At 46.9% G+C, this 13,006-nt stretch overlaps 1 protein-coding gene across 1 annotated transcript in view; it reads left to right on the plus strand.

The window, feature by feature from the left end:
- LOC111183455 (hexokinase HKDC1) overlaps positions 1-13,006 on the plus strand; it is an 80,164-nt gene that overhangs the window by 15,729 nt on the left and 51,429 nt on the right. The window contains exons 2-4 of the mRNA XM_030759254.2: positions 3,056-3,218; positions 9,230-9,378; positions 9,481-9,600. Coding sequence (XP_030615114.1) covers positions 3,056-3,218; positions 9,230-9,378; positions 9,481-9,600 — 432 coding nt within the window. The remainder of the gene's footprint in view (positions 1-3,055; positions 3,219-9,229; positions 9,379-9,480; positions 9,601-13,006) is intronic.

Raw genomic sequence — 13,006 nt, forward strand, 5'->3', positions numbered from 1 at the left:
CCCGGTCAGGTAGCCAGTCCCCTCCATAGTTTCTGTGCTTCCTGCTTCTAGAGTTGTCAAGATCCTGGGTGCTACGTGCCTACGAGGGTTACTATTCAGACCCTGGAACAATTTTTTTAAATTTCCTTATACCAACATTAAAACTAAACCAAAACAAAACAGGAAGGAAGGGGAAGAAAGAAGGAAGGAAGGAAAGAAGGAAGAGAAAGAGAAAGGAAGGAAAGAAGGAAGAGAGAGAAAGAAAAAGAAAGGAAGGGGGGAGGGGAAGGAAAGGGGGGAGGGGAGAGGAGAGGAGATCTTTTCCACTTCGATGTAGTGACATTATTTGACCTGTTGATAACATTGGACTGGGTCTGGTCACTGACCTGCAGATTGTTCATTCATAAGAGAAGAACTGGCTAGGTTTTTCCCTGTGTACTTTTTACAGTTTAGTAAGTCAACATTACGAAAAGTGAAAATGTTACCTTTAATCCCACCCTTCTCACAGACACTGTCACGTTTGCCACGTGGAAGCCCTTGTTGTCTTTTTTCACAGTGGATGTTTTTACAGTTATATTGTGTTTACCACTGTGGATCTGTATAGTTCACTTACTGCTAAAACGTAACCACTTAAGTACATTTCTCCATAATTATCTTCCTAAAATTCAGTCAAGTTGGATATGCCATAATTTAACCTTTTCCCTCTTGTTGGACATTCAGCCACTTTCATAAACATTTTTTTAACAAATAAAATATTGCTATGATAAACATTGGTGTGTATTTAATGTTCTCCATATTTGGGATTGTTTCCTAAGGATAGATTACCAGAAGTGACATCACTGGGTTCAAGAGTTGAACCATTTTATGACTCTGGATTCATAATACAGGATCTTTGGACTAAGTGATCTGTAAAGTCCCTTCGGGCTCCCACATCCTGTAATTCAGCAGCTCTGAGCCTGCAGTTTTGAATTTGCTCTTCATATGTTAAATGTGATGCTTGTTGGCTCTTTTGTTTAGAAGATACCTGGTGTCACATGGTTTGTGAGTCACTCCAAGAGTGGGCTTGGTTTTCTGAACTCAAGTACCCTTCCTTGGTGCCTGCAACGTGTGGGCCTGCTTATACAGGCCTCAAATCACCTGTTTGGATTTAAAATACAGCCTTTTTGTCCCAGCGTATGTTTCATTCTTCCCTTCTAACTGCTGTACCAGGTGCTGTGGAAGATACAAAGAATAAACAAGAAACTGACGCTAAGTTGACATTTGTCTGTCATAACTTTAACTTCCTGAAAGAGCAGGAGTAGTAACCCAAAGTTCTGAATGACTGTTAAACTTCAGCTGGCAAACTACCCCCAAAGGGCCTCAAAACCACTACTTACATACAAAGGATGATGCTATGGGGTTACCTGGAGGAGGTCTTTATACTCTGGGGCTGAGCAGAAATGAGCAGTACGTTCAGGGGCACTGTCTGAAGGGCCTTGGGGTGATAAAGAAGCAAGTTTAGGTTCCGTGTAGTACATCTCACCCTTCCCCAAACCCCAATTACTTGGGTCACGTCCCTTCTGTCGGTTTTCTCCTTGTGTGTTGCTGTGCCAACCAATGAGTCATAAACAGACTCGGGGTGAACAGAAAGCCCTTAATGAAGCATGACCTGATTCCATCCTATCTTCTCAAATATGCTGAAAGCCCAATTGTCCTCTTGTTAATGGCTCTCTGATGGTTTTCTGGCCTCTCGCTGGGCCCCCAAGCCCCTGGAGCCATGGACCACTTCACTGGCTTAGGACTGAACTGGGATGCCTGCCCTCTAGGGCTGGCTGATGACTGCATACCTGCCTTATGATAAAGGTCATGTGACCCCTGGACTTTGGTATAACTTGTCTGTGGGGCTTGTGGGTCCTGCACAAAGCTGTGAAGCAAAACCAGGCCATGGAGCGAGGAATATGGAGACTGCATTATAGTCCCAGGGCTGCCACTTACCTATGGCTCTCCTAATGCTGCTTAACGGCTCTGAGCCTTGGAGTCCCCATCTCTCAATTAGGAGCAATAATTTGGCCTTACCTGACTGCCTCCAGTGGATGTCTTGGAGGTTAGATGAGGTGACATACGTGAAAGCACTTTGTATACTGCAACAAATGTTCTTAGCCTTAGATAAAAGTGTGGGAGAGAAGTTCCTGCAGGAATGTGCCAAGATGAAGCCTCCTTGTGACCTGGATGAATAGAGAGGCTATTCAGTAGAGAAAGCAGGGTGGCAATACAGGGCACCTGTGCCGCTGTCCCTCCTCCTGGTACTCCATCCCAGCGAGCCCTGGGAATCTAGGCTGCCGCCACCAAGTGATTAGCGTTAGCACGGGGAGGAAGGTAATATGATGTGACTTACTGCCTTCAAATGGACTGTGCACAGCAATAGTAATTTTTATATCTTCCCTCCACTGGGGTAGTGGTCCTTTGTCCCAGTTTTCTGGTTACTTGAGTGACATGCTCTCATTTCCAATAGCAGTTTCATCTGGCTTTAAAAATTAAACTTCATCTTAGTTAAAACAACCGCAGTTAAAAACAAAATGGAAATTTAAAGCACTGGACTTCAGAGGTTGCACTTGGAAACTGAATTTAGCTCTGCTCTTCCTAGCGGCCCATAAACAAGGGGAAACGTGTGAATATATATTGTTACCATTGCACAAAAGAAAGGTTCCATGTTTAGGAATTTGAGGTTCAAGCTATAGCTAGTCTTTTCCAGAAGAGAGGCAGTAGGACAACGGTGAGGGCCTTGAACCGGGAATTAGAAATTGAACCCTTCTTCGTTTTTGCCCCTCCATTGTCCCATCAGAGAAATGGGGGAATCATTTTTTCCTCAGAGCTTGTTTTTCAGAGGAATAAGTCCCCACCTCCCTGGCTTTCCATTCCATTCTGTTCTAACTCCCCAGGTTGATGAGTGGTCAGGCAAGGGGCCTTTGGGAATCCACATCGAGAAGCTGTCCCGAGTCAGGAAGGCAGCTTCATGCCTGGAGTGGGAATTTACAGCCTTTAATGGTGGTCAGGTGTCCCCAGCAGCCAACCCTGATCACTCTGCTCTCTGTTCCAGGTGGACAGGTTCCTGTATCACATGCGGCTCTCCGATGAGACCCTTTTGGACATCATGGCTCGGTTCCAGGCTGAAATGCAGAAGGGCCTGGGGAAGGACACCAACCCCACAGCGTCGGTGAAGATGCTGCCCACCTTTGTCAGGGCCATTCCAGATGGCTCAGGTGAGTGGAGCTGGGGGCTGCCAGGGACCCTGATCCCCCTGGTTCCCTCTTGGCTGATGGGTAACTGAAGTTTGCTTCTGTTCCCTCTTACCTCTCCAGCCCTCTCTCCACATCCCCCCACCCCACTGACTCTCTATGCTTCAGTCATGCTCAGTACCAAAAGTTTTGAGCCAAAATTCAAATGCACCTTGTTACTTCCCTGCCTGCCTTAGCCCTACACACTCTGTTCCCTCTCCTGTTGGAGAATCCCAACACTCTTCCCCTTACGAACACCAGTTTGGCTTTTCCGTCTCAGTGTAGAGGTTACTGCCTCCATCTGGGAAGCATCCCCATGCTGGATTAGGTTCTTATCAGAGCTCCTGTCACCCTGCTGTGTATGAGAGTCTCCCCACTGGACCATCACTCCCTGAGGGCAGGGTCTGTGTCTTCTTCACCACAGCGCTCTGAGCGCTGCGTAGTGCTTGATGCATACTAGGCCTGAAATATTTGTAGAATGCATAGTAAATGGCATTTCACTCCTAGGTATCTAGATTCTAGGCTATAGATAGGAAGTGGTGGAAGATAGTATGACGTAGTGGCAAAAATATTAAATAATAATTGAAGAAACCTAGGTTCTAGGCCCAGCTCTGTCATATCTCAGTGACCTTTGGCAAAATGTTTAGCCTCAATTTTTCTATCTGTAAAATGTGCTTTCTACTGCTGCTGTAATAAGTTAGCACAAACTTAGCAGCTTTAAACAACGCAAATTAATTTTCTTACAACTCTGGAGGTCAGAAGTATTCAGTGGGTCTCCCTGGGCTATAATCAAGGTGTTGGCAGAGCTGCATTCCTTCTGGAGGCTCTGGGGAAGAAGCTGTTTCCTTACCTTTTCCAGCTTCTAGAGGCCACCTGCATTCCTTGGCTAATGCCCCTTTCCATCTTCAAGCCCCAGTATAGCATTTTCAGATCTCTGACTCTGACCCTTCAGCCTCCCTCTTCCACATTTAAAAACCCTGTGATTACATTAGGCCCACTCAGATAATCCAGCATAATCTCCCAACCTCAAGGTCAACTCATGAGCAATTCTGATTCTATCTGCAACCTTAATTCCCCCTTGTTACATAACCTAACATATCCATAGGATCTGGGGATTACAACGTAAACATCTTGGGGGAGGCATTATTTTGCTTACCATAGCCTAGAGACCTCTAGAGGGAATCTGTGAGGCTCCATCAAACTCCTTCACTCTCAGCCTCTGGGTGAAGCCATAGGAGGGAAAGGAACTGGTATCTACCAGGCACCTATTATGGTCATGCAGCGCTAGGGTCTCACTGTTTCATACAATCCCTATAAGAACCCCATGGTGTAACTCTTATTCTCAGGTCGGATGAGCGCAGTGAGGACCACGGGGCTTCCTCAGTGTCAGGGCCGCAGTTCTGCAACCAAGCTCCAGCAGGGGCTTTGGGGCTCTTGAAGGAGCAGGGACCTTTGATCGGATTAGTGGGCTTTGGACCCCTCTGGGCCAATGCCTGGGCCCAAGTAGCTTGGCTCTGCCGTTTGAGAACTGGGAACTGTGATGGGAAAGACCCGTTCCCTTGCTGGTGGTGGTTGTGTAGTGGGCAGTGTACCACCATGGAGGAGCACAGGCTGTGGAGAGAGACAGTCCTGCTTTGAAATCTCTGCTGAGTTCTGACACTGCTCTTTAAGAATGCTGCGGGGACTCTGTCCTTGATAGATCATCTGGGGCATTCCGAGGAAGCACCTGAATCATGAGGTGTGTGAGGGAGGGAGCCCCAGGTCAGAGTCCTCCTGGCTTTTGGTGCTTTGGTTCCTCTTGTAGACGTGTGTCCCCAGAAGCAAGGGAAAGTGGCCTTTGATGGTGTGAGGCTACTGGCCAGGTGTGCCTTCCCGACCCTGGCTGCTTCAGGAAGGTTTGGAAGTGAAACTGACCAAGTTTTAGAAATTGCGTCCTCCTCAGGCCAGGAGACACCAGCTCCTTTCTTCACTGTCTCCTTAGAGCCTCTCATCACACAATAAATCTCACCAGTGATCCTGCTGCAGTGAGGTCCCTGGGCCCAGAGTCCCTGTGGAGCCAGGTGACCTTGTTAAGTCCCAGAACCACTGTACTCCTGTCCTCATTAGTAAAAGGGACGTGGCCAGTTTGTCCCACCAACTTGTAGGGTCGTTAGGATCAGATGAGGTCATGTGGAAGGAATGCTCTCAACTATTCAAAATGTCCCAAGTCCTACAGAGCTCCTGGGAGCTGGTGGTATGATTTCATAATTACATCCTAATCTCTTGGGGTCTCCATTTCAGAAATGTATTCAATTTCCAGAGAAATCGTTTTGAGTTTGCTTACTCTCTAGTTTCCCCTCTTTCATCTGAACCTCCCTGAGAGGGGGTAACCTGATTGAGCCTTAGTTACCTCGCAGCCTGTCAGTCAGGGAGCAGCAGTTGACTGTTCTTACGAGTGCCTTAAAAGCATGGTTATTGTTTGTGCCTTCTCTTCTACCAGTCACAAGGGAAGGGGGACAGGAAGTGCCCATCTTGTGATTTGAAGGTGACAGTGGTTCTTCAGGCCCCACCCCAGCTGCCTCTCTTCTTGGCCTCTGTCTCCAGGCAGCCTCCTAGGCCTCCTGGAGGGTGAGCCTTGCAAGTGGAGCCCAGGAGCCCCAGTGTTGTCAGCTGATGGGCCCAGGGGTCTGCATTAGGACAGGGGTCCCGCACTTGCCTGAGCATAAGACTCACCTGGGACGATTCCTAAACATATGGCTTCTCGGGCCTCTCCCCCTGGAGATGGTGAATCTCCAGGAATATACACGTTCAGTCCTCCTGCGCCTTTGGGAGATGCTGCACTAGGGAGTGGGGAAGGAGCACAAGCCCTGGCAATGGCTTAGGAGAAGGAAACCCCTGGTGTCCACGGCTGCCTGGAGCCACTGAAAGATCACTGGAGGATCATCTACAGCTGGTGGATTCTCAAGGAAACCTCACCTTTCTGAAAGATCATTTCTTTTTTTTTAATTAGTATTCTTTTTATTTTTTAAAATTGCGACATAATTGACATATAACATTAGTTTCAGGTGTACAACATACTGATCAGTATTTGTATATATTACGAAAAGATCGCAACAGAAAGTCGAGTTACATCCATCAGCACACACGGTTACAAATTTATTTTTCCTGTGATGAGAACTTTTAAGATCTCTCTTAGCAACTTTCCAATATGCAATACAGTATTATTAACTATGGTCACCAAGCTGTACATTACAGCCCCATGATGAGTGGTCATAATGATCTTAATAATCACCGTAAAGATCCTGATGGCCCCCCTGCTGCTGTTGCCCTCTTCTAGGCAGGTCCTCCTTGCCCTGGGGTCCAATGAGTCCTTTCTCTGTGTCAGAGTTACAGAAGGGATCACACCGTGTGGTTTTTATTAAAATCCTCCAATCTGGGCTTCCCTGGTGGCACAGGGGTTGAGAATCTGCCTGCTAATGCAGGGGACACGGGTTTGAGCTCTGGTCTGGGAGGATCCCACATGCCGCGGAGCTACTAGGCCCTTGAGCCACAACTACTGAGCCTGTGCGTCTGGAGCCTGTGCTCCGCAACAAGAGAGGCCGCGATAGTGAGGGGCCCGCGCACGGCGATGAAGAGTGGCCCCCGCTCGCCGCAACTAGAGAAAGCCCTCGCACAGAAACGAAGACCCAACACAGCAAGAATAAAATAAATAAACTCCTACCCCCAACATCTTCAAAAAAAATAGTAATTTTTTTTTTTTTTTTTTTAAATCCTCCAATCTATCCTGGTTGGTGTCAGAGGCATTTTCCCAAAATCTCAATCAGGTCTTGGTTAAAATCTTTCTTAAAATCTTTCCGTGGCTCCCCCCTCACCTGGATAAATCCCAGATTTCTTGGAGGTGGGGTGGCTTTTCCAAATCCTTCCTAATTTAACCCGAGACTGCCCGCCAGTCTCATTTCTGTCACACGTCCCTCCTGCTCAGAAGCGCAGACCTTTCCCACCCCAGGCAATCTCATTCCTTTGCTCCTGGCCTCCTCTCCCTGGACCCCTGCTCTCCTCTGTCTGGCTGGCTGACTCGCTCTCTTTCTTCATCACTCAGCTCTGTATCACTTCCTCTGGGGTGGTGACTCCTGCTCTGATTTAGTAGACACTGCTCCCTGTGCTTCCCACAATCAGAGCACGTGCCCTACTGTGTGGAAATGGTTTATTTACTTGCCTGTATTTCTGATGGGCTTCCCAGGGGGCCCACAGTCTTTCGTCTTTGCATCCCTAGCACCTGGCATGTCACTTGTCACAAAGTCAGTGCTCAGTAAATGTTCATACGTACATGGATCATGTGATCTACCCCCTTTCCTGTGCAACACCTGTGATAACACCTGTGAAAGCATCTCTTGCTTGGTACGTGATGAGTGCTAATAAAGTTGCACAGGATTAGGTCCTTGGAGTCCCTCCCTGAATAAATGGCTCCCTCAGGTTCCTTTCAGGGCTGATCTAGGGAGATAAAGAGTCTTGCTTTCTAGAAATCTCCACAAAAGCAAAATATCGAGCTGGCTGGGTCTATAAATGAGGACTCTAAACCTTGTTCCACGGACCTGCAGCAGCAGCTTGTTTAGAAATGTAAAATCTCAGGCCTCACCTCCACTGAATCATAGTCTGCATGTTAACAAAATTCTTGGGCGATATACATGCACATTAAAGTTTGAAGAGCGGTGCTGCACGCCATCAGGAGGGCTTGCCGCTAGTTCCTTGCTTGCTAGGAACAGAGAAACCCAGTCAAGGCAGGTCAGGAAAGGAGGCTTGTAGTACAAGGACACATAAACCCAAAAGGGAGACACACAGGACCTTGTGGGAATCTGAGGGCAGGAACCGTGGTGCACTCAGGCTTCAAGGGAACTGGAACTTAGGAATTTTCCTCCATGGTTTCAGCCTACATACATGTGGCCACCTTGGCTACCCAGCTGACCTCTGATGTTTGGGATGCTTCCACTTCAGTTTTTACCACCTACTAGCAATTTCCTTCTATGTTTTATTTCACATTTCACGAGGAGTGAATCTGAATGGCCAGCTGGTTCCTTAGATTCATGCAGCTGTGTTTAGGGTCACATGGTACCAAAGAAAGGCCACTTGGGTGACCAGATTTGTGGTCACGGAGTTTCACTCACACGTGCCTTGGCCATATGTCATGAAGCATGCCTGGTACATGCAGCCACTTTTCCAGCACAGATAATTCTGTACAAAGACTTGTTGGTTCAAGGGCTTGCACACATGAGTTCCCGTATCTGTGGCTGATGCTGAAGATACTGGCGGGGTCCTAGGCAGGACCTCTGGCTGGAATCTGAGTTGAAGTCATCAGGGTGGGCTGCCTCACCCCAACACATGCGTCATTTCCACCTTTTTATTAATAGCATCTGTCTTATACTGGACTCAGTCAGGTTACATTTTCTCCTTTTGGAGTGGCTCTGGCCCAAAATATTAAGCATCCTTGGCTCCTTAAGGACCAGCATTTGGTTCTTGTCTCCTTTCCCTCCTGGAGTGTCTCCTCTCTGCCCATAAGACTGAGGCTCGTATGGGGCTACTTTCTCTTCCCTGCACTCCCCCTGCCTTTTCTGCCGTATGCCCGTTTTCCGGAGTATCAGCTCTCTCCTCCCTGTAGCCGGGGTTGTGGCGGGCTAGAATGTGCTCCACCGTCAAGACCCATTTCTAACACCACCTGCGTGAAGGGTGTTCACATTTGCCGTCTCCAGATGAATGCGTTTATTCCCTACTGGATGGCCCAGTGGGCAGGGCTGAGGCTTCAGAGGCAGGCAGACTTGGGTCACACCCCAACTTTGCCCCTTGGAGGGCACAAGTCAACAGCCACACTTCTGGAGTCTTGGCGCGTGGGCATAATGATACCTGGCTCGTGGGGTGGTTGTGAGACTTCATGACATTTATTACAGTTCCAGCTTCGAACACAGAGCTTGCTATTTAGCAGACCCTCAATAAATGATAACTTTTTTGGCTTTGTTTTTTAATAGAAAACGGGGAGTTTCTTTCCCTGGATCTTGGAGGATCTAAGTTTCGAGTCTTGAAGGTGCAAGTCTCCGAAGAGGGGAAACGAAATGTCCAGATGGAGAGTCAGTTCTACCCAACACCCAATGAAATTATCCGAGGGAATGGCACAGAGGTAGCAGGGCAGGGGCTCTGTGAAGGTGGGGGAAGGCCTTGGCATCAAGTTCCTGGGTGACCGTGCCTTAGCCCCGTGTCCTGTGCTTTCTCTTCTCTGCAGCTGTTTGAATACGTAGCTGACTGTCTGGCAGATTTCATGAAAACCAAAGAGCTGATGCAGAAGAAATTACCTCTTGGCCTAACCTTTTCTTTTCCCTGCAAACAGACTAAATTAGAAGAGGTAAGGCTGGTGCAAGGGAGGGGGAGCTGGATAGGATTTGGGTTTGGGGCTGGAGAATGGCACGTGCAGGGGTCAGGCTGGGAACAGGAGAGATCAGCAGGAATTTTCTTGTTTGTTTTTTCTTTTTTTTAAACAGTGAGGTGGAATTGTGAGGCAGGGAATATGTTAACGTGGCCGCCTTGATTTTACACTTCCTAGGGGCACAGCACAGGGAACAAGATGGTTTTCACCACCAAGCTCAGTGGTTCTCAGACCTTGGTTGCGTCGGAATCCCTGGAGGGTTTATTAAACACAGATTGCTGGGCCCCATGCAGGAGTTTCTTAATCAGTGGGGCCTTAGATTTGTATTTCTAATAGGTTACCGGGTGATACGAATGCTGCTGGTCTGGCGACCACTCTCAGAAGCATTGACACAGCTAACTAGAATAAGAGGGGGAAGACTTGGGGAGTCTCCCTCTATAGTGAGCGCTTAGGAGGAGGACCGAGGTGGGGTCACTGGAGTGACAGCGTTACTGGACAGACCCAGCACCTGGGAGGTATAGTCTCAGCTGTGCCACTAGCCAGCTGGAGTCTCCGGTAATCCATCTCTGTGTGCCTCAGATTTTCAATTTGTAAACAGGGAGAAGGCAAAGCTGATCTTATGTGAATCTGTGACAATAAACAAGGGGCCATATAAAAGGACAGTGAGCTTTCTGGGGCCAGGGGGTTATTGTCACAAGTCAGGTCTCCACAGGCTACTCCTGCCTGGGGTGGTGGTCTGTGAGCTCCTGCTGCACAGACTGGTCATGACACCCAGCTCATAGTCAGTTCATGGACCACCTTGACTTGGGATGTGTTCGATATTGTTGGCTTGAGCCGCTTATTGATAGTGGGATAGTGGAAAGGGAATGGGTTTTCACGTTCCACAGACCTGGCTTTGAATCCTGGCTCAGAACAAGTTGCGTCCCCTGGGCAAGTTACTTAACTTCTTGGGTCCCTTGTTTCCTTATCTGTAAAACAAGGATAATATCTACTTGCTGGGCTGAGGTGAAGCGTAGACGAAGCATCTGTAATGCGCTGAGCACTGTGCCTGGTGGATCAATGGTAGCTGCAAGGTTTTGACCATTGTCCCTCTACAACTTGTCTCTTCATTCTTTTGTACCTTGTCCTCCAATTCCACAGATGTTTCTGGAGGGCAGGCACTATTTTATATTGTTCTTCCTCTCCATCCCCAGGGTCTCTAGCACAATGTCTTATATTTAATAGCTATTTGATAACATCTGACAATTGAAAGGTGCAACCAATCATTTATTAGATTCCGTTGAATGGGAATTTGCCATCATCTGTCTATATGGGAGATGGGCTGAGGTTTACTTTTTAATTATTTTCTTGAGAAAGAATTAGAAAAAAATAGTGTGAAGAAGGTTTCAGGGAATGTTAGAAGAGGAAGGGGGAGCTTCGCTTGTGTTTGCAGACTGGAAGAGCAGAGTTCCCCCGAATCAGTAGGGGAAGTGGGAGGAGTCAGGAATCAGGCCTCAATGCACCAAACAATTAAACACCTCTTATTTGAGCTTAGGAACAGAGACTTCAAGAAGAAGGAAGACGGTGATGGTGATGGTGATGGTGATAGACTGTATCTCAGATTTTGACACTGTGTCTTGCACTTCTGATGAACTCTTTATGTGTATAACCTCATTTAAATCCCAAAGCACTCATATGAGGGAGATATAATTATTTCCACTTTATATTTGAGAAAGTGCAGTTCAGAGAGGTTAAGAGACTTACCCAAGGCCACACAGCCAAGAATGGCTCAGCCCAAGCTCACAGACTCCCTGACCACACTGACTTTCCAAAAAGACACAGATCTAGAATGTTGTTTAAAATGCCAGCAGGTGCCTGAAAGCATTTTGACCCATTTTGTGTTGTATCCCAATGAGGGTTTTCAGACGACATTTAAACGAGGCAAGGGTGGCTTGATTATATCGAGGAAGGGAAAAACTTTTTCTCTTCAAAGTCTAGTTGAATTACCTGCATTTTATAAAATTTCCTCCCAAGCTGCCTTTCAGTGAAGTCTAAAGTAGAAAAGCTTCAGCCACAAGGAAATGCGTTAGTAATAATAACCGAGAGTGGGCATAGCTGTTACCGTGATTCTGCTGCACATGTAGATTTGTGACATGAAAATAAGGGCTTTGGAGAAGGTGGAGTCTCATCAGCCATGTAAGTGCGGAAGGAGGTGGGAAGGGGAAGACTTCTTATGAGGAGGTATGGTTAAGGGGGATTCTTTGTAAAACTAAAAAATGATTAAAGATCAGGGCATTGGAATTAAAGCAGAATGTTAGTTTGTTGTTGCTGTTGTTTTGTTTGTTTAAGTGAGGGAACGGAAAAGTCTTAGCCAAAGAGAAATTTCTGTGTGTGTGTGTGTGTGTGTGTTTCTGATGATAAAATGGTAATACTTTTTCAAGGTAGGAAAAAGAAGAGAGAGGAAAGAGGGTAGGAATTGAAAAGTTTAAAGAAGATAATAGAAATCTCCTCTAATCCCAACCTTCAGAGATACGCCCTACTAGAATTGTTGGGTTTTCCTTCCAGTCATATCTATATTAAATACTGGTGTTATACTGTATGTGTAATTTAAAAATATGTAGTTGTATGTATAGCTTTTTTTTCACTTAACAATATGTCACATGCATTTATTCCCCACTCCCCCATATATACTCCCCCCAACAGGTCCCACATTGTCCCTAGCATTCTTTTTGGGGGGACACCACCCTACAATCTCTCACTCCTCTGTCTGGTGGGGCAGGGATGTTACCATAGCCCATGAGGGCAGAATTTAGAGCTACCACTAGGTAGCGCTGTGGTGCAGGGAGAAACCTGGTCACTGGTTGGGTGCATCAGAGACCTATGTTCCAGTTGGGCTCTGTCCTTCACTCACTGTGACACCTGGAACAGCTTCCTTCCTCTCTAAAGCTTGGCTGCTTTATCCATAAACTGAGGGGGTGGGGATGGTCAGGGAGTCAGTAAGTTTGGGCTCAGCTCCTCTTGACTATGTGACCTTGGGCAAGTCTCTTAATCTCCAAATTCTCTTCCAGTCTGAAAAATTCTGTGATTATTTGCTATGTTAGACATGAAACTCTTGAGAAACACCACTTGTAAGCAGATAATTGATAATGCAAATTGAGAACTATTTTTCTAAGTTGAAATGAAGTCCCTGAGGGAGTCTTACAAGGTAACACGTCAGTTCTGCTTTGTGGACCTGGCAAACCAGGCATTCTGCACACATCATGCGTCTACCGTATGCCGGTACTTCTATCAGAGCAGTCCTGTGACAGAGGCAGGGAAGTGATGTTTCCATTTTACAGATGAGTAAACCGAGGCTCAGAGAGGTTAAATGACTTGGACAATGTCTTATGAATCTAAGTGTTCTGAC

Source organism: Delphinapterus leucas, chromosome 16, assembly GCF_059928025.1.
Source record: "Delphinapterus leucas isolate spDelLeu-1000000601 "Yukka" chromosome 16, BTC_Dleu_Yukka2, whole genome shotgun sequence".
Taxonomy (NCBI): Eukaryota; Metazoa; Chordata; class Mammalia; order Artiodactyla; family Monodontidae; genus Delphinapterus; species Delphinapterus leucas.